The sequence below is a fragment of the Hylaeus volcanicus genome, chromosome 6, assembly GCF_026283585.1.
Source record: "Hylaeus volcanicus isolate JK05 chromosome 6, UHH_iyHylVolc1.0_haploid, whole genome shotgun sequence".
NCBI lineage: Eukaryota > Metazoa > Arthropoda > Insecta > Hymenoptera > Colletidae > Hylaeus > Hylaeus volcanicus.
In genome coordinates, this window is record NC_071981.1 from 19244583 (window position 1) to 19265265 (window position 20683).

Genomic DNA, 20683 nt, shown 5'->3' on the forward strand with positions numbered 1-20683 from the left:
TTATCTACATTTTGTAAAAATGTTTTACAAAGATTTCTCTGAACAGAAGGAGTTAAAAAGATAAACGGATACAGCTATTATTTGGTCGTTGACACATGGCTGTGGGGGCGGAGTAACGTAATTTGAAAGTTATATCAGCTTCGGATAGCTTTGCGATACGTGCAAGTTCTGTTTATACTTCAACGGAGCTCGTATAACGCACGTTTCATTTATAACAAAAGGTACATTCCACTATATAGAATTTTATTAAATCTTTTTCACATTATACTCTAAAATAGGTTTCCATCCAACTTTGAAAGTGTTGCTTGAAAGTATGTTATTATAAAACTTTCTTCTCCTTGGAAGGATCTCTATTCCGAATAAGTGCGAAACCAAGATGAGGGATTATAGCGCCAACAACGCAACACCGTCGTACGCTTACGTAAGATGTTCCAGAATAATTAAGGTGCTTCATTATGCCTAATGAATATACGGGCAGCACGTTATAGTGAGAAACTTCGTGATATGATTTTAGCTTGGAAGCATATATTACGTAAGAGGAAATTTGCCATAAAAGTGATCGATTTTCTGCCGCCTCCGTCGCAACGGCTGCGAACAGACCCGACGACAACGGATTTCAAAGAGGAAATTCGCTAGACTCCATATCGCTAGTTCTTTAAGTAGTATAGCGATCGAAGGTTAAAGTAAAAGTAGATTAACGTAAGTAAAATAGGAAGTAAAAACTGACCGTCACGGAACGTTTTTCATCTCCGAATCAGCGATCATAGCGTCTCAGTTTGTCGTTGCGTCAAAATGGCGTACTTGACCTTAGACCCTCGAGTAAACACTGGCCCTACATTTCCCAGCCTCGTCAAACGAACGCGATCTACTTTCAGCGCGCAGCGGTCTGTCCGTTAACTAGGAATTACGTTTAACAAGACTGGTAGTTTCATTTGAGCCGACCGAGACCATCGATGCGCCGCTAGCCGCCATTTATAGCGTCGTGACATCAATTTGCGTGCATGCAAATCCTGTTTATCATTAACATAATTGATAATCGCGGATAGAATCGGTTGTCGTTCCCGTCTCGTTACGTAATAAAGAAAGCACAAGGTGTATGCGCTGAATAGTCATTGAGAAATGAAAATGAACGATAAATGAAATGGTCCCTTGACCGCGAAGCGCGCTAGATCGGTGTATCTCGATCTGGAGTTCCGTTCTCGATAGAAATTCAAAGGATTTTCCAAAAGGGGCCTTCGGGATTTTTTTTTTTCGAAACAGACGAAATCATTTTGTTTACCCAGAAAGAAAGAAAAATGTAGTAGCGACGAGGTTAAGGACGTCGAGTCGGATGAATCACCGTTCGCATTGTTCTGCAAGTGTCTCGCGAACGTAATGAAACTTTTGAGAGAGAAAAAAAGAGTACGGTTTCCATACGGATACGTGGCACCGTGTACCGAGCGATCTTAACGCTAACTTGATATCGAGGTTACTTATGAACGATGAACCAATTATCCGCGTCGCACTTGATACATATAAGGAACGAATGCAGGAAGGGGGGGGCGCCTACATCGACTGGCAAGCAATATCGTAAAATAAGCTTCGTGGGGGCCAGTCTCGTGCACCAATAAGGCAGCATTCTGGCCAGGTCAATGCTTACTGGTTTTGTGTTTCACCTCGTTCCCGCGTCTCTCGCACTTTCAGCGACATCCGCTTCGGGCGAAATGCTTGCGTTACCAGAAGGATTCTCGATCCTTTTTCGAGGGTACGTCGACTCTCTCTTTCTGTCCTGATTCACGATCTCATCGACGAACCTCATTTTCTTCGACTATTACCCGACCATCTCGTGTAAGGAATTTATAGCGCTAGAAAATGGAGCAAATCTTTCGAGAACGCATCCACGCTCTTTTTTTTCTGTTTTATCGATGCTACAATCCGCCACTGCATCTGAATAACTGACAAACACGAAATACGGTCTCTTCTTATTGAGGGGAACGCGACGAAAGGTGCAACGCGTCCTAAATAGTTTCTTAAGTGACTTCGCCTGTACGTGATCGTGTACCGCCATTCGTTTTCATTGACCAAGGTCGCGACGCGTTTATTTTCCTCCTGACAGGAATTCAATCATCGACGACGATGGAACAGGAAAACTCGAATAATCGACTGGATAATACGATAAGAATTCCTCGGTTAGGATTAAAAAAAGATATTATGCGTATGTTACACGATATATGTTATATTCCTTTTTATTTAGTATTATACAGTCAGTCCCATAAGTATTCGTACCCTTTGTGTCTATCGAAGACATTTCCAAATCAAGTTTCAGTATAAATATGTACATGAATAAACTTTACGCGTGTATATATTTATAATGAAAAATTTATTTGGAAATATGACATCTACCATTTAATTCGGACAAACTTCTTCGATGAACATAGAAGACACGGATATTTATGGGATTGACTATACGTATATCGTACAAGTTTTGTCGTTTCGATTTATCGTTGATGTTTGGTTCGTCGAACGAGTCGTTCCAAGTGTAACAGTGTAATTGAAATCGATTTCTTCATTTCTTCAGAGACGAAGTCTTCAACGAAGGAGCAACGGCAGTATGAAAAGAAAAGTTCGAGCTCGACGATGCACGTAAACGGCCATTCGGCACACGGCGCGAGGCAAGAAATGGGTAAGCTTTTACTTTAATAACAGTTCTTTGCGAACAGCGTAGAACATTCGCGCCACTCGGAATAAGGATAAAATCTCGTTAATTGTCACTGTCAGCGAGTGGTTCCGCAGAGTACTATCGTCCGTTGAGAAAAGAAAACCAGAGGTGACAATTGAAAACACGTATCAGAAAATATTTGAAAACTTGAGCGTATTAAACCATAACATGCACGAGGATCCGTGGCCTTCTGCCTATCCTTTCAAAGGCAATTGTATTCCTCTGCGACACCATGCTGGTTCTTTGGATGCAGAAAAACTTCACTCGGCAACGTTTAACGTCGTCATCATTGTTGAATCATCTCTTACTCGTAAAGAGCACCATTGCTCAAAAGAGGTGATGGTAAATATCTTGCATTGTTTACGGTGATTCGAAGATACATAAAATCTATTTTACAGTATATGAAATTATAAAATAAATTCTCTATTTAATTCTCCATTCAAATAGACGTCGTAAGAATAATAAAAAGGCGACTGGAATTCCAGAGTATTTTCAAATACGCTTGTAACAAAGGTTGAAGCGTATAGAAAATTAAAAATATCAGCGATGCTATTCCTTCCGTGTATATCTGAACGGAACGGCGCTCGTAACTTTAGCATTCATAGCTTCAGGAACTACGGAGCGTAACTTTCGATTCGTAAATTTGCCGATCCGGACGGCGCCACACGAGCGCTTCGGCGCAGAATCGAATGTGCGTCGTAAACGCAGAGAATAGACATTGTATGGTGGCTGGTGGCACTTGTTATATAAGCCATTCAAGGTGTCGCGATGACGTTATGCGAAGGTGCGCTCTGTTCATCCTGTTTTTTCATCGTTGCCCGACCCTTCGTTTCAACTCTGATGGTCGACGGACGAGTCGACAGAGTAACGGATCATGGTTGGAATTTCGCGAAATTCCACCGTTCGTCGACCACCTGAATCCAGTCCCCGCGACATTCCAGCGACTCGCACGGTTCATTGGCAGCTGCACCGATCGTTCGATGCGTTTAAACAATTTTAAAGACCGACTTTTAAAAAGCAGATAACGGTAGACCGACCTTCGACAGAACCTGGGACCTGAATTCGTTCTAAATTCTGCCATTCCATCTTAAGTGCAATTTAGCGTCGCGTAACTTTGTAAAAATCCTCGATTTAGCGCAACGGTTACTTGGCGCGGAATTACGATTCCGCTCGGCTTGGCCTTATTTTGCGGGTCGTTTGATTCGCTGGAATCGTGCCTGCGGATGACATAACAGAAGCGATTTTAATGGAACAACCGCGTCGATATAGGACAAGAGGGTTTCGAAGAATTGCCAGGGTGCGGCGATATCCAGGATGCGATACGTTCATTAAGGACAAACCTAAAAGGTGAATCAATCGCGTCTAATCTCATCTCCGGAAATTACTGTAGTCGTTTAAGCTGCATTTACGCGATAGGCGTTCCCAGCTAAAAGCGAGCATTATCGTAGATCACGCTAACAGCAATTCTAAACACAGAATAGGTATGTTGTGAGGAACGGTAGGTTTCTGAGAAATATGTTTACGACAGTTTAAAACAGTGTAAAAGAATTTTGAGTAAAAGGTACGTGTTAAACGATAATCTGACTCTGAGGATTCTGAATTTATTATCGTCAAAAATGCATAACAGTTATTTACGGAACGTTACGCGTTAAAAGTGGAACATTATTAAATAAATTACTAACGTGCTCTCGTTTTGCTCTTAACGTTCTCCAATGTATTAAATAGAATGCATTACCATATTTTGTCTCGCAGTATTTTCTTTACTCGAGCGCGCTTTCGATCCATCAACATTCCAAAGCACTAGTCTCGCATCTAAATCCCCTTTTAAAATTAAAATTACATTCTCCTTACTGTTTAAAACAATAAATTTATTTGAAAAATCACCGAAGAGCGTCGCAACGGAAATATCATTCGCGGCGCTCTAAAACAGTCGGAGTAGAAAAAGTCTAAGCGATAATCGAGGAAGTCTGGTGTGCCAGTGGTTATCCCAGGCTCTGTCAATGGCTCGCGTAGCGTAGCCCCGGTCATCTGAATCATCTGGAGTAGCTAGAACGTATTGATCGCCCCTAAGCAGTTGTACATTCGGGCTGACAGTAACGTTGGGGCGGCCGCACGGAAAACACACGTGCTACACGCTCTCGTGACGGAAAACGTCAGGCCTGTGTGTCCTTCCATGAACCACGGGAAAACTCGAGGGAAAGTGCAAAGCCCCTGGCACGAACCGATCGAAGAGAATCTCTAGTTCAGAAGTGCTCGCGAACGCGACCGTGGTGCATGCGTGGAAAGAAGATGTTTGTGAGTTTTTGTAACGTCGTCTCACTGTCGCTCCAATTTCTCTGTTTTTCGTACGAGATCACTCCGATTTCATTGCGCGATTCCACGACAACGCGTTACGCGCCCGATAAGCGACGCGTACGATAAAAGAAGGGTTGCGACATCGGAGTATCCGAGTGCTCGACTTGTCCAAAAAGTGATACAGTGTTATCGATGAAGATGCGACGAGTAACACGGATCGGTGAAGTGGATTTTTAGAGAGTTTCCGATTAAGAGGTTCGAATGCTCGTCTCGATGGGGTGTGTTAACGTTTCCATGTGGCCGAGCGTGGGATTTGTATCGGAGCATTCAGGGGATGCTCGGTGCCTGGTCTCGATGGAGACATATGTTCGCTCGGTTTAGGGAGATTGTTTTTATGAACAGTTGATACTTTTTTTCTGTATCGATGCTTGGACACACTTTGATGGCTAGGTAAACGAGTGGTAGTGATTTTCGTTGGTTTTAGTCCACGATTTTTGTGGTGTTTAGTGATGTTATTATACTTGGATTTGTTTATTCAAGTGATATCGCGTGCGTATAATAACGACGGTATAAATTTGTTGAGCTGGTGGACATTGAAAAATGATTTGAATCGTTGAAAAGCATTAGAGATATTTTCCTGGTATGTTGCTCGATGTGAATAAACGAGTAAGGTTGTCCTTGATGTATTTTCCTCTTTCTCCAGCGTATTTCTGTTACTAGATAATTACATGGTTCACCGATACTCTCGAGTTGCAGACGTCGTGTATGATAAGCAGGTTGTTATTGAAAATATAGTGAGTCAGTTTGGCGTACTCTGATATTATTCCACCCATTATCACTTGTTGGTTACGAATTCAATTCATAGAACAGACTTGTTCAGAGACTTAAGGAAAGACTATACAGGATGTTAAATTTGTCAGCTAGCTGGGGCGAGTATAATTTATCTCGTTCTGTTATCATCTCAAGTACGAAAGGGAATACTAAACGCTCTTCCATATCTTTGTTATACTAAGCCTTACATCACGCTGATATTCAACCTTTAATCCTGGCGATATACTGTGAGAACAGTTTCAGATTACGTTGCTTGCTATAAAATATTAATACGCAGTGAGAAGTATCGTTGCGCGAGCTATCTTGTAGTTACTTATTTTTTTAACTGGGTTCAGATTGCCAAAAGAAAAATTTTCTCGAGGAACACTAGCCTAAATGCCCCAACCATAACATCACTCGCGACGAGTCGCGTGCTCCGTAGAAATTGTTTATCGCGATCTGTAATGGCTGCGTGCACGTTTCACTTTCAATGAATTCGCCTTTCATTCACCTCGTTGCTGGTTTCCAGAAACCACGCCAGCCGTCCTAACTCGCAATCGCTGTCTCGCCTTCGTTAGGGAACTTCTCTGTACTCGATGACGCCGAACTTTCCCCGTATTAATTACACCCCGCTAATTGGATAGAATTCGTCGACGACGGTGATTTTTACCGTACTAAATGCTAAACTGCTTGACGAAATTAAAAAAGAATTCTCTGGCCGAATTTGAACGGACACGCTTAGGATGTCTGCATTAATTCGTTTCTCAAAACAAAAACTCTATTTAATTCTGGTGTACGTCCGTCCATTCGGTTTCGTATGTAGATATTGCGTTTGCAGTTTTCATATCGACGATAAAAATAACTTTGTCGTGTTTATTCGGTTGCGACACTTACACACACTAGCACACACACGTAGAAAATGTTTGGAAATAAGTCTACGAATATTACCCCTTAGTCTGTATAAGCACCGTGATGGTTGGCTGGAATTAATAACGAATTGCACCATTGTTATCGTTTTGCAATCTGTTGTCTTTTCAAGCAGAAAACGAACCATGCGTCAGAGAAAGGTCAGCGAATCGTGGACCCAGCAAAATATTCCGGAAGAGGTGGTCCCTTCGTTCGGAGAAGGAAATAAATTCGTCGAAGAGTCTTCCAAGTCAAGACGGATCGATTATCGAGCGGACACTAAAAATCGCAGATTGATTTCACGCCGAAACAATTAAACGTGTCAATTGGCCCTCGGTCTTATCGAGTACGCGCGTGGATGTTCTTATTTTATTTTTCTGTTCGTTGGTAAGACGAGTCACTCGGTCGAGGAGACATGGTGCGAGACATCGTATTGGCTCTGTTTGCGCTTGTTAATCAGTTCAATTGAATAACGTATTAATACGTCGGGGTCATCGCGAGGGGTTAATCGCAATGTCCACGCCGGACACGATGGACACCATCGATGAAGCGGAGCAGGCGTGGCGTGAGTATTGTCTCAATTTTCAACACCTTTCTTCTCCGATTTCCTTTGAAAATACTTGCTACATTTATCGCTCGCGTTTCATTTATGATTTCCATAAATTCTCGCGTTTCTTTATATCCTTATCGAAGCGGTAAAAAGTTTAGATATATGTAGAATCGACGTGTAACTACAAATTTTCACGCGATCGTAAAAACCGACTTGTTCGGAAAGGCAGAGGAAACCAAGAAATAATATGATTCGCAGTAAATTTACGAGCGAACGTAAAATTCAGTGGCCCAGGTCGTCAAGTTTTCACACGTGAAGCAGTTCAACGGTTAATCTTTTCTATATTCCGTATCGATCCTAATTGGACCATCTTTACCTTACCTTTATTTGCACATTTATTAAGTTTGAATGCTTTTGCACGTCTGTCTTCCTTTCTGTTCCCTTGTAAAGAAAATATTTCTCAGCCTAATCATAGAATCACAACGTATTCTTCGTCGGGGACGAAGTAGGAATTTATCTCGAGTAAAAGTACAAAAGCTGTTTTGGTTAACAGCGCACAGGAAACTCCTGTTCTGGTTTCATGTCTCCAAACATCGTACAGGTTATCCATACGTGTATCTTTCTCCTTCTGCGTTCGCTTCTCTCGTTATCTACTCGTTCCTTTTGCCTCGGCACCGTGGTTTGCAGCACGACACGAGAAACAGTCACGGTATTAAAAAGAAAAAAAAGAAAAAGACAGTGTTCGTAACGTACGACATTCTTCCGAGATACGACACTTTCGTATTACCGTACACCATACGTCGTAAACGTCGTTCCTAAGCGCATTCCATACTCGAAGCTTACGGCTATGTTGTTCTCTTATCCATGCTAGACGCTTAAGTAACACAACGTAAGAGAATGCTCTTTATGCGACGACCAACATCTGGGACTTATGTGGCCGGGTTCTACCGTGGTAGCGATCACGGTGTTTTGGGAAGATGAAAATTATTTTCCGATAAGATTTTGACATGTTGAAAACATACAGCACGACACGATTGAATTTATCGATCGATGCAACGAAACTCGAAGAATCTATACAAAAATGGATGGGTTAAAATAAAGAATTTAATTGGTCAATTTTATTAACCCTTTCAGACCTTAATTATTCTTTTTCTCGTACAAATGTAATTCAATTTTTAGGGTTAACTTGGACTAAAATTTGGAAAAAATAAAAGAATAAATCCTAATAGTGTATAATTCGTCCTAAACGATAGTGTCGGTGATTTTTAAATTTTGTGTCCTCAATTGTGGACGCCAGGTCTGAAAGGGTTAATGCGAATGAAAATATTGGATCATAAGGAGTTTGGAGTATCTTTTAAAAATCGAGGGATATCGCAGCAAACGATCGAACACAGAGATAGCTATTTTGATTTAAGATCCTTCGAAGGGTGGCTCCCGCCGTGGTGATCTAAGAATTCGAAACGACGAGGAGCCCGAGGGAGCGAGGATGAGAGTTCCATAGATCGCGAGGATTTATAGAATATCCCCCAGTTGTTTACAACGGGACAGAATTCCATAAAGTTTCGCGAGGAGTTTCATAGGATGGTCCTTCTGTGTTTCGCGTGTTGAACGAGAATTCCCTTTTACAGACGAGATGCTGGAGTGCGAGACCGGATCCCTGTTGGGCCGAGTCGCGGACCTCGAGAGGCAATCCTTGGCGCAGAGAGACGAGATAGTTTGTCTTCGCGCTACTCTCGCGGACGCGCTAAGGCGAATTGCTCAGCTGGAAGGACGCGAGAAGAGGGAAGATGAGAGGAACGAGAGGAGAAACGAGAGAATGGTGTCCTCGCCCTTGAGGAATGGACACGCACCGCTTAGAAGTAAGTACATAAGCGAGGATCGTCGTCCTTACCAAAAGGATCATTCCACGAATCGATAGCTTTCGTGGTCTGTACTAAGAATATCGTTTGAATTGAAATATGTCGCAGTCCGTGTGAAAATAAGAAGGCTCGACCCTTTGCACTCTGCGTTGAATTCCTAGTTGGGTGGTGAGAATACACGCGATCGGAAACAAAATCCTACGATGTGCTTACTCACCGATAGTATCCAGTGAACCAGAATTACGTATCGATCTTGGCTCGGTTCATTCGTTACAATTAGCGTTCCGATATGAACTACGGAATAGAAACGGATGATATAAATTCCCGAGACACGAAGGATCGCGTTCTGCCACGAAACTCCAAACTTTCGAAGCAATCGCTGTGAAAGCTGTCGAGACACGTCACGAGTCGACTATGAAGTGATTGATTGAAATATTTGAACGATAAGATAGGTTCTGATTTATCGTTTCTCGCGTTTTCAAACAAGTTACACGTACTTTAATTGTAAATATTGAGATTATCGTCCCACATATTATATCATTCTATTAGGGGGATCGAAAAGTAACGTAATTTCTTTAACACTTCTTTCTATCGAATATAAGCTCGTATAATTAATATTGCGTGTCTTCAGGTAATCAAAATTCGGTGCCCCAAAAAGACATACGCTTACGCCAGACCGGTGGCTCCTGTCTGAGGAATTCTTCGTCCTCGGGATCTTCTCAGGATGTCAGGGACTCGTTGTCCAGTCCACGAAGACCAGTCACTTATACGCACTCGTCGCAGCTTCCTCAAAGGTACTGTTCGTTCTTTTCATCGAATTTACGCGATTCGAGACGCAAAAATTAACATAAACATACCGTAACCAACCCATTAACGCGTTCGTTGCCGAAGGTACTTGACGTGGTCGTCTATTCTCTGTCGCGGTTGATTGTTCCTTATTCGGAACACAAATAGATTACACGGAATGCGTCACACGATTAGGTTGAATCGTATTGCCAGTTCAGCCGAGGATAGAAAATAATGGCAGAGGCAAAAGTTGAATGGTGCCGCAAGGTCTATCTTTACGTGACCTCGCTAATTTTATACGTCCAACGATTCCTTCGCGAATCGCAATTACGCTTTCTTTAAAAATGGAAACATCAGTTTTCACTTCAATCACACTTAGCCGATGCATCGTTCCGAGGAAAGTGTGATTATCGCAAGATAGACCTCGTTCTACTATTTAACTTCTAATTCCACCGTTTTCGTTGTATTCTCAATGAAACAGAATGGACGATCTGAACCAATGGCACGACACAGCCAGTGTTGCATCAACCTTACTTGGACACTCTGTAATTTGGCACCTTTACCGTGTGTTTCTGTTCTATTTTATTACTTTTTAAGACCGAAGGAGCAACACGTAAACTTTCTTGTCTAAATCGCCAAGCTTATGGTGCATTCTATTTGTCTTATGCTAATCACTGTCTTCGATACTTTGCGTCTTACTTTGTTCTTCTCGTCAAAGTGCCATCGTTTTATCATCATTGCCTTACAGGTGTCTACAAGTGTTAATGCATTATAATTATAAATGGTTTATTCGAAGCCAGAGAGGTTTTTGCTACCATCATCATCACGGCGACGAATGTGTTAATGTCGAAGACAGATGAGGTGAAACTAATTTCACTTTCAGAAGGTCGGTTCATTACCAATCAACTGGCTCGTTACACTCGGACAGTCCCAGTAGTAGTAGTGTTTCCCCGGTGCCATCACCAAGTCCTAGAGCTACACCACTGCCGGTGGCCAGGTACATTTAAATTAAATTAATTCACATTCCAATCCTCGTCTACTAAACGAGATTACTTGTAACTTTATTACATATGCATGCGTCTTGTTTAGCTGACCAGTTGAGTCACGAAGAACAGAACAGCTGAATATACAATTTGGATTTTATTATGCGATAAGTGTTCAGGACCTACCACAGATTTTTACCTACTTCTTTAGTTAAAGAAACTTGCAACAATTATTTTAAAAGAAGCGAGCACTCGAGAAAGTATGAATACTTCTGTGACTCACTGTACACATGATCACTAATAAATCCAACAAGCAAGTAGTAACCAAGTACTCCGTCTAACAAACACTTCGAAGAAGCAAACAAATCACTCGTTTGAAGCTTCTAATGCACCATCTAACGAGCAACCCCCAATTAACCGTATCTTAAAAACCACCTGTAACACGAAATCAACTTTGTACGCGATAAAAACAATCCTTAAAATTTTAAATCGTCGGAACAGCGTGCTAAAAATATTCATTCATCGTCGTTTAAAAATTCCACTTTTAATCGAAGAGTGCCCGGCGATCGGGCGCGCTTCGCCGCCTCCGTTAATGCGAAACTTTTAATGTCCAAAGTCACGAAACTTTTGAGAGGATATCGGTAACGATTTCCCATTAAAATGTCACTGTCGCAAAGAAATTGAGGAGATTCGCGCGACTCATCAGGGCGAAGTCTTCGTTTAAACTTTGGTAATTGAACGTCGGCCCGACCAAGCGAGAATTCTGCAGCGCAGGTAACAAGCTTTCGCGTTACATGGTAATCCTGTTATTCGATAGATCACCGACAGCAAGATCAAACGGGCCACCTCAAAGCAGCTTAAGAAGGGCGAAACGGTGGTCGTCGACGGGGGACTTTACGCATTCGCCGCAAAATCAGGGAAGCAATTCGCAGCTTGTCAGTAGCAGGTGAGCAGAGAATCGATATCCTCTAAAGCGAGTGCACTTTTCCCTGCTTTCGCGATTCTTCTCTGTTTTAAGCACCGACCCATGTTGGACCATTCCGTGCACTTTTCGCTTCCTTGAATCCTTCTTTTACGTAGCGCGGTCGTCGGACGTGTTTTCCCTCCGAAATAGACTTCTGAGGGGTCTGCCTATCTCGAAGCCTAAAAAATTGGGTGCTACGTGAGATTTTTCTTGAAAAGATTGGTAGAGGTATCGATCTCAAGCCTTGTCAAAGAACTTTGTTCATTCGCGAACGGTTGATTTTGTAAACCCTTTCAGAACTGAATTGCTTTTCTTTCTCGTACTAATGTAATTTAATTTTTCGAGTTAACTTGGACTAAAATTAGTACGGAAAAAATAAAAATGAAAATTCTAATAGTGTAGTTTTCGAGGAAAGCTGTCCACAAACACGGACATTTGTCCTAAACGATAGTATATAAATATTTTTTTAAATTTTGTAACGAAAGAATTTCGAACGTACGCGGATCGAATTAATTTGGTATACTTCGGTGTTAAAACTCAGCGTCACCTGCTACATAGCCGACAAGAGCAACGAACTATCGACTATATACACCGACGCGGAATTCGCTTCCTGAATTCACAGCTCATTAATCGTCAAAAGCGAGCAACTGTCTCCCGGTTGGTTTCCACTCTGTGCCCGGCGGAGCTTCCCTTTAAAGTCAACTGAATCGTGAGAACGCGAACGGAAGCGCATAATTCCCCTCGTCGCCGAGGAGAACGTGCAAATCGCACGCGAAGCCTACACGTCCGACGCGCCCGCTCGTGTTTCTCGTTTACCATTGTTTACCATTTGTTTCCCTTTTTTTTTTTTCGCCACTTGTCGTTTTGCACCGCATGGTTTTCGTTTGCATTTTCGTTCATTATAGATTGTCAGCATCCACCAAGTCTCTCTTCAACCTCTTCAAGCCGCCAGCGATGAACAACATGAAACACGGGTAAATAAAAACGTCTCTTTCCCATTATTCCACCTTCGCACGCTATCCTTGGAAGAGCTCTCTTCTTTGGCGAACGAAGACGAAAGAGGTTTCTCAAGATTTGTTTCTTTTTTTTTTCGGTGAAAAGATTTTCCTATAGAATATCTGAAGAGGGAGAGCTCTTTCAAGGGACTAAGCCATATGGATCAGCCGCTACTGGCACGTGCACCCTGCACGTGTGTAACTGCTAACTTTAAGATGCACTTTTGTAACCACTCGCTCTGCAAGTAAGCGGTGAAGGCACGGTTCTTGTTTTATCTTTGTTTTTTTTTCTTTTCTTTCGAGTGTGTTGCGAATCGGGCTGTTGGACAAAACGGTAAGCCACTGCGAACGCTCCTGTAGCAAAAATGTAAATGTCGCTAGTGTCGAACAACATTATGTAATTGAAATGCTAATATGAAGGTAATATTGTGTTAAACACGGTCAATCTTCGACGTAAAAGGATGATTGACGTAGAGATCGAGACATTTAACTTAAATCTGTTGCTTAACGTAGCTAATAAATAAAAACAACATCCAAAGTAATATTCTAAAGTAAAGGAGGAGGTGTCGATTGGAATGTAACGCTTGCCCAAAGAATTATGCTGTTTGGCAGAATATTCTGTTGAATATAAAATGGCACGAGTTCATGCACGAAGCCAATAGTAACGCAGATACCGTTAGGAGCACTCGACAATCGATAGAAAGAGGAAGGAAACGCGTTTAACGCGAAATTAGCGTGCCTCGTACTGACAATGAATTCGAAACGGCATGATACGTGTTACCGCCGCATAGCATGCTGTTAATTACCATAATAAGAGTTACCCTCGGCATTCGACCTCGCATGCACACGCACAGGATTCCTGGCGTATGATGAACTCACCTTCGCAGAATGGAGCCAAGAAACACGTGCATGCATAATGCATTCGCGCGGGAAGCGTGAAAGATCTATTTTAATTTTAAATGCCGGACGCTTATTTGGAGCACGCGAACGCGGCTTTCTTTTTCGCTCGTGAAAGGAAAACCTTGTTTGGAGTACGGCTCGGTTTTCCAACTCTCCTGAATTGGACCCTCGAAACCCACTAAGCTCTGAAACGATACTCCAAAAGAGAAAGAAGGGATTTCGATTCTCGACGCTATTATTATGCCTCTGTGGAGCTCGAGACAAAAGTTGTTTCAATTCTGAACGATTGCAGACACTTAAATTCCCTTTGACAAAAATATTAAAGAAATGAAACGTGTACAAACTGTCCATATTTGGAAGCGAATAGAATGAAAATATCGCATGATTTAAATTCCTGTATTTAAATATTTCGTAGCTACGTAAAAATAGTTTTGGATCGAGCCCTGGATCGAGAGGAGTGTCGCGATACAAGTAAGTAGAATGAGAAGGCTGACCATAAGGTCTGACTTGGTACGAAAGTAGAATGAGAAGGCTGACCATAAAGTCTGACTCGGTACGATTCGAATGAAACGTCATGATAGATATTCGTGTCAATCATGAAGTTTCATTCGAATCATACCGGGTCAGACCTTAGACAAAACAAGTAAAGAAATAAAGTAAACAAGATTGAAACCTCAAATAAAAGTGCTAGCTTGAAACTGCTTAATACTCTTGCTAGGAAGATAAGCCAGCGATTTAACCACGGGGACCTCCTTTGTTATCCTTCGGCCCTGGATTAAAGGTCGAAGCGAAGAATGCAATTGTAAATTCCGTGTTAAACGAAGACACGATCGCAAACCGGTATTCGGCGCGCAACTGTGCGGAATCACGCGAAACCACGCGTTAAAATCGCCGCGCAAAATGAAGGGGGCGGCTGCGTACATAAAAAGAGCAAAATGTTGTCATCCCGTAGATTGGGCCGCGATACTGTAGGGAGCGTTTACCTTAAAACACGGTATCGGGGGAGCTGGTACGAAACTCGCGTGGATAATGGCTCATTTAGCGCGAACCATGGTGCGCCCTCGCGTTCTCGAAGAAAGTGAATCCCGATTCTCGCAGTTACACAACCGTGAATTCCCTTGGTTTCCTGGTACACGATGCTTCCACGGGATCCTGGACGATCGATGGAAAAATCGAGTAGGACAAAAGATTCTATTCGGCAGAAATATTCTACGTGGGATTCGAACCTATAGAAGTATTTGGAAGATGTGAAATTCAAGGATGTTCGGAAGATGTCCTTGGTCATGAAAAGATCGAGTAGGACAAAAAATTCTATTCGACAGAAATATTCTACGTGGCATTCGAACTGGAAGGAGTATTTTGAACGCTTGAAACGCAAGGATATTTGGAAGATGTCCTAGCGGACGTATATTTTTGTTCTTCGGGTCAGGGTCGCCACGAAAAAGACTCCGTAGTCGAAATATAAAAGAACAAACGGTTTACCAGGTTCTTTACGAAACGACCAGCTTTCAGGCAGGTTTTTCAGTCGAATCGTAAACCGTGCATCGAGGTGTAGACAGTCCTTGATCGTAATCCAGACGAGGAGAGCAGACGCATGGCAAAAAGGAACGTAAACGTGACGTAACGCGGCAACGCGCAAAACTTGTGGTTCTTCGTCGAGTAATAAAAGCGAAGGCGGGCTCGAGTGAGTCATTCTTTGTCGGTTTCAAGAGTACGTCGTCGCGAGTTCTCCCATCGCCATCAGTTAAGGTCGACTCGAGCAACGATACACATAATATTTGCGCGAGTGGAACCTAATCGACCGATAACTTGATGCGATTTAAAAAAATCGCGCGATATTATCGCTCGGTTGATAAATCGTCGCGTATCTTGTCGATAGAACGTGAAATTTGTTTGCTTGTGTGTGTTCGGGTAGCAAGTGTATAAAAGTAAATAAAGTATCGCATCGACAGTTATCGATGAGGAAGTTGATAAATAATCAGATGTACGTCGAGTTGAAAGTATCATTGTAAAGCGACGACGGAAGAAATACGTATAACGATAATAAATTTCTATTTAACGAAGGAGCTTGTAAGTTGAACAATCAGATAAATCTAGTTTTTTTACGCGGTTCTTCTTAATAATCGATTTCACCGTACTACTTACCCTCGCTATGCAATTATTAATTCTTTATCTTTCTCGCTCGCTTGTTTCCCATTCTTTTTCGACCCAATTTCACTTTTCAAATGTTTGTTTATTAACTATATTTGGTGTACGTAGACTCATAGGTGTGCGATATTCTTGATCCCGTTCAGGTCGAATTAAAATTATAATTCAAACAAAATACTCGTAAATATAAGTGCGTGAGATTTTATAGAACCACTGTTATTAAATTAATATAACTTACTCGTTTCAGGAATAAATATCAATTAATCGAGTTCCGTATCTCAGAGGCAAATTATGCCAGGTCCGAGGTACAAATACAGTCAGTCCCATAAATGTTCGTACCCTCTATTTATTTAATTTCGACAAATTTCTTCAAAAGACATAGAGTACTTATGGGACTAACTGTATGTGTTCGAAGATGATCGGTTCCAACGTTTTAGCGCGTTTCTGACATACTCTGACATTATCGTTTTTAAGAAAATATCAGACGTAGTCTCTGTCGTTCGCAGCACCAGAGACATGCAGTACAACGAAGAGGAAAGTACCGTCCGCATGTACCTGCGAGGGCGACCAGTCGTCCTCTACGTTCCAACGCCGCTGATGGAGTCCTACGATCTTCACAAAGTGAGCACACCACCCCAGAGCAAACTGAAACTCGACTGGGTGTACGGTTACCGAGGCAGGGATTGTCGAAGCAATCTGCATCTGCTGCCGACCGGGGAAATTGTTTACTTCGTCGCCGCCGTGGTGGTCTTGTACAATATGGAGGAACACAGCCAGAGGCATTACTTGGGACACACGGATGACATCAAATGGTGGGTTCGTCGAATTCGCGTGGACTCGAGATAATCGCGATGATTGCGCGGAACTAATAGCTGACTACTCGTGACTCGCTCCGCGCTTTCTTTTTTTCCTTTGCACAGAAGGAATGTTAATTAATTGCTTTATCTGGCACGGAATCGTTCTCGCCTCGCGACGAGATTTAAAAAGGGAGATCGAACCGGAAAAGATAGCAGAACCCAGAGAAAGTGGATGGTTCGGATGAACTGATAAAATTTGGGTTCTGGGTGAATGTATCGGGTTGTTCAGAAAGTTCGTGGCAATTTTTAAGAAAAACTCGACATTCTTCTTTACGAATGTGTTTTCATATTCCTTTGTATATATTTCAGCATAGCGATTCATCCAAACAAATTGGTGGTCGCCACTGGCCAAGTGTGTGGAACCGACAGACGGGACGCCATGGTATGTCGAAAATATTTGTTAACAACGTAAAACAGCTATGTTAGTTGAAGAAAAAAATGAGCGGTTAACCGTGAGGTACGATTTCTTCTTAGCCACACATAAGAATATGGAATTCCGTGAGCTTGACGACCCTCTGCGTGATTGGCAATGGAGGATTCGATGGATCGATCTGTTGTCTTTCGTTCTCGAAGGCAGACGGTGGAAATTATTTGTGCGCGATCGACGAAACGTCCGATCACAATATATCGATCTGGGATTGGCAGAAGGGAGAACGGGGTACCAAAGTAACCGAGACCAAGGTGAGTGTTTCTGATCGACTAGAGTTTGCCCACGGAACCGAGTCGTTTCATTAATGATAAACGTTGATAACAGTGCTCCGTCGACACGGTGGTCTGCGCCGAGTGGCATCCGCTGGAACGGAATCAAATCGTGTCCTGTGGAAAGGGACACGTGTCCTTTTGGTCCCTCGACAACGGAGGGATGCTTTACAAGCGAATGGGAATTTTCGAAAGCAGGGAAAAACCGAGATACGTCACCTGCGTTGCTTTCAATCAAAACGGCGATGTTCTCACTGGCGACAGCAACGGTAACATCATCGTTTGGGGCAGAGGTGAGCGAAATATTACTTTCCCTTTAAAAATAAAGTAACTATAACAAAGTTTCACGATAACAGTATGCTATCCAGCATTTGTTGCCATGTATTGCAACTATGGTGACGCGTGATGTCTATCGCTTCCGGTTTTGCCAGGCAGTTGTCTCCCATATCAATCAGTCTAGGCCTATTGTCGTACCAGCTGTTTGAATATAACTCGATTCACCGTTTCAATTTCTTTGTCACTTATTTTTAAACTGAAATCTATTCATTATCTCTAAGGCAATGTATACCATCGAATAAATACTTTTTACCAGGCACAAACACGATCTCTAAGCTAGTGAGGAATATTCACGAGGGATCTATATTCTCGATCTGCGTTTTGAAGGATGGTTTTATCGTCACCGGTGGTGGCAAAGATGGCAAAATATTGTACTTCGACGAATCGTTAAATTTGACAGGAGCGGAAGCACAAGTAAGCTCCATAAAATTCGGTACTAAAGTTTAACAAGTACTTTCGCGTATAATTGACGTTGTAAAACCTTCAGATTGAGGACCACTTCGGAGGTATTCGAACGCTCGCAGAAGGAAGAGGTTCGCAGTTACTGATTGGGACGACGAGAAACTGCATTTTGGTCGGGGATGTTGGAATGGGATTCAATCCAGCCATGTTGGGTCACACGGAAGAAGTTTGGGGCCTCGCTGCGCACCCGACTTTGCCGCAATTTGCGACAGCTGGCCACGACAGGTTGTTGCAAATGTGGGACAGTCTCAGTCACACTGTTGTTTGGAGCAAAGACATTGGGGTCGGTAGAAGCTATTACTTAGCGAATTCCTTGCCTTAAGGGCTGTTCAGGACAAATTGAATTGAAAGCTAACGAAGTAATTGTATTTAGGAACAAGCACAAAGTATTGGATTCTCGCCAGATGGCAACGTGATGGTAGTCGGATGCACCTCTGGAAAATGGTTAGCAATCGACAGTGAAACGAGAGAATTGTACACCCACCATAGCGATGGATCGGAACCCATTCAGGTATTATTCGTACTTATTTTTACGTTTACTTTGTAATACCGTTAGACAATAAAACAAAAGTTGAGAAATGCGATCAAAATGGCCTCTGAAATAAATTATTTATTTCAAGCGCTTCGGCGCTTAAATTTAAGATTTTTCAAAAAGTACAGTTAATCGATTTGTGCAGCGAACGGCTCATATCATACTTTTTATATCATTTGCAGGTCTTGAAATTTTCACCGGATGGCACGCTTCTAGCACTTGGGTCCAGAGACAATTATATTTATATTTATCAAGTAAACGGAGATGCAACCAAGTATAGCCGAGTTGGACGATGTATGGTAAGATTATCTTCGACGTTACAAACTTTTCAAATTAATCTCACCTATACAGAATGTTACCGAAGTCATTGTCTAACCGAAAGCAGAGTCCTTGTTTTTTATAAATCGTAAGAATTAGAGTGAATTTAGCGTAGAATATCAAAATTGCTTTTTCTAAAGGAATCATTATACAGGTCGCACAGTGAATTTTATCGCACTCTGCATAAAGAAAATTTACAGAACACAATGTTGCTAGCGTTTAGTATCCGTATTGAATTATTCTGATCGCAGTTCCGCTGTATAATTTGCTTACATGTATTACATTATACGATAATGTTTAACTTGTGGTGTTTTATCATTGTCATTCGTCTTTTTCGATGTTTATTTTGTTAGTGTTCGTAAAAGTAACGAAAATCTACGGACATACAAGCATGCTACAACGTAATTACCGAACTAGAAACATGTGCATTGTATTTGTTGCATTAATTGTACCGTTTATAAATACTGAAAATTACTGTTCATTATTTTTTCTTTCTTCTATAAGAGCATACCATATTCTTGAAAAAATATAACATACAAACGAGACATTCAAATGAAACGTTCGACTCGAATCGTAATCACAAATATCACTCACATTTCTTTTCTCCATTTCTAGCCGAAGCGGATACGAAGACGTAGAGTAAGACATATGTTTTTGGCTGCTCAAAAATGAAAAGGAGACATTATCTCACGCGATGAAATGTTATTATAAATTTATCGTGAAAACAATTCAAAAATACTTAACACACTCGTAAGAAAATAAATCCGGATTTCACGAAAACACGAAACGTTAATAATAATTTCGAACGTCTACCATTACATCAACGATATACTGTCTCTGAAAATGATGCAATACTCTCATAGCTATTCATAGTACACACATATGGGCTGGATACTTTTGTTTAATGATTGCTTGCCATGAGCACGCACGGTAGACATTGTTTGCACAAAATGTTGACACTTCTTTCATGGCAGTGGCTGCAAACTCGTTAAAATCCGGTTGCCTAGAAAAAAGTTACATAATTATTATTTTTTTTTCCCAGCACAGAACCAAACTTAGCTTAGAAAAAAAAAACGCGTCAGTAGTTACGGAGGAGGACGTTTCCTCAATCTAAACGTAAAAACGTGTTTCAGGGTCACTCGAGTTTCATAACTCACTTGGACTGGTCAATAGACGGGCAGTATTTGCGAAGTAACAGCGGCGACTACGAACTACTGTATTGTAAGTAAATAAACAGGATCAATATTACAGAATACGTGGAACGAATACCCAGCTATGCATTTTCGTTCGCCTTTCTTCTTCGTCTTTAGTTCATACGTCGACGAATTCGTGTAACGCTTTTAAAATTGCGCAGGGAATCCTGGAGTTTGCCGTCAAATTCCACAACCCTCCGCGTTAAGAGACATAGAGTGGACGAGTCATTCCTGTATCATATCCTTTGAAACAATTGGAATATGGCCCGAAGGTGCAGACGGCACAGACGTGAACAATTGTTCCCGTAGCAGCGACTCGAAGCTTCTGGCGACTGGCGATGATTTTGGAAAGGTCAAATTGTTCTCCTACCCAGCTTGCCAACCTAAGGTAA

General features: G+C 41.9%; 1 protein-coding gene across 8 annotated transcripts in view; it reads left to right on the forward strand.

The window, feature by feature from the left end:
• LOC128877883 (echinoderm microtubule-associated protein-like 2) overlaps positions 1-20683 on the forward strand; it is a 28386-nt gene that overhangs the window by 4760 nt on the left and 2943 nt on the right. Inside the window, exons 2-19 of one of the 8 annotated variants that reach the window (XM_054125510.1) lie at positions 2558-2662; positions 6846-7274; positions 8888-9118; positions 9750-9912; positions 10791-10901; positions 11705-11833; positions 12757-12825; positions 16401-16706; positions 17061-17133; positions 17226-17432; positions 17506-17743; positions 18043-18200; positions 18274-18531; positions 18622-18759; positions 18963-19079; positions 19714-19737; positions 20232-20319; positions 20453-20679. In XM_054125510.1, coding sequence (XP_053981485.1) covers positions 7223-7274; positions 8888-9118; positions 9750-9912; positions 10791-10901; positions 11705-11833; positions 12757-12825; positions 16401-16706; positions 17061-17133; positions 17226-17432; positions 17506-17743; positions 18043-18200; positions 18274-18531; positions 18622-18759; positions 18963-19079; positions 19714-19737; positions 20232-20319; positions 20453-20679 — 2589 coding nt within the window. In that variant the 5' untranslated portion in view covers positions 2558-2662; positions 6846-7222. Of the gene's footprint in view, positions 1-2557; positions 2663-4784; positions 4994-6845; positions 7275-8887; positions 9119-9749; positions 9913-10787; positions 10902-11704; positions 11834-12756; positions 12826-16400; positions 16707-17060; positions 17134-17225; positions 17433-17505; positions 17744-18042; positions 18201-18273; positions 18532-18621; positions 18760-18962; positions 19080-19713; positions 19738-20231; positions 20320-20452; positions 20680-20683 lie in introns of those variants that run through there. The other 7 variants (XM_054125508.1, XM_054125509.1, XM_054125513.1 and 4 more) reach the window with 7 other exon arrangements.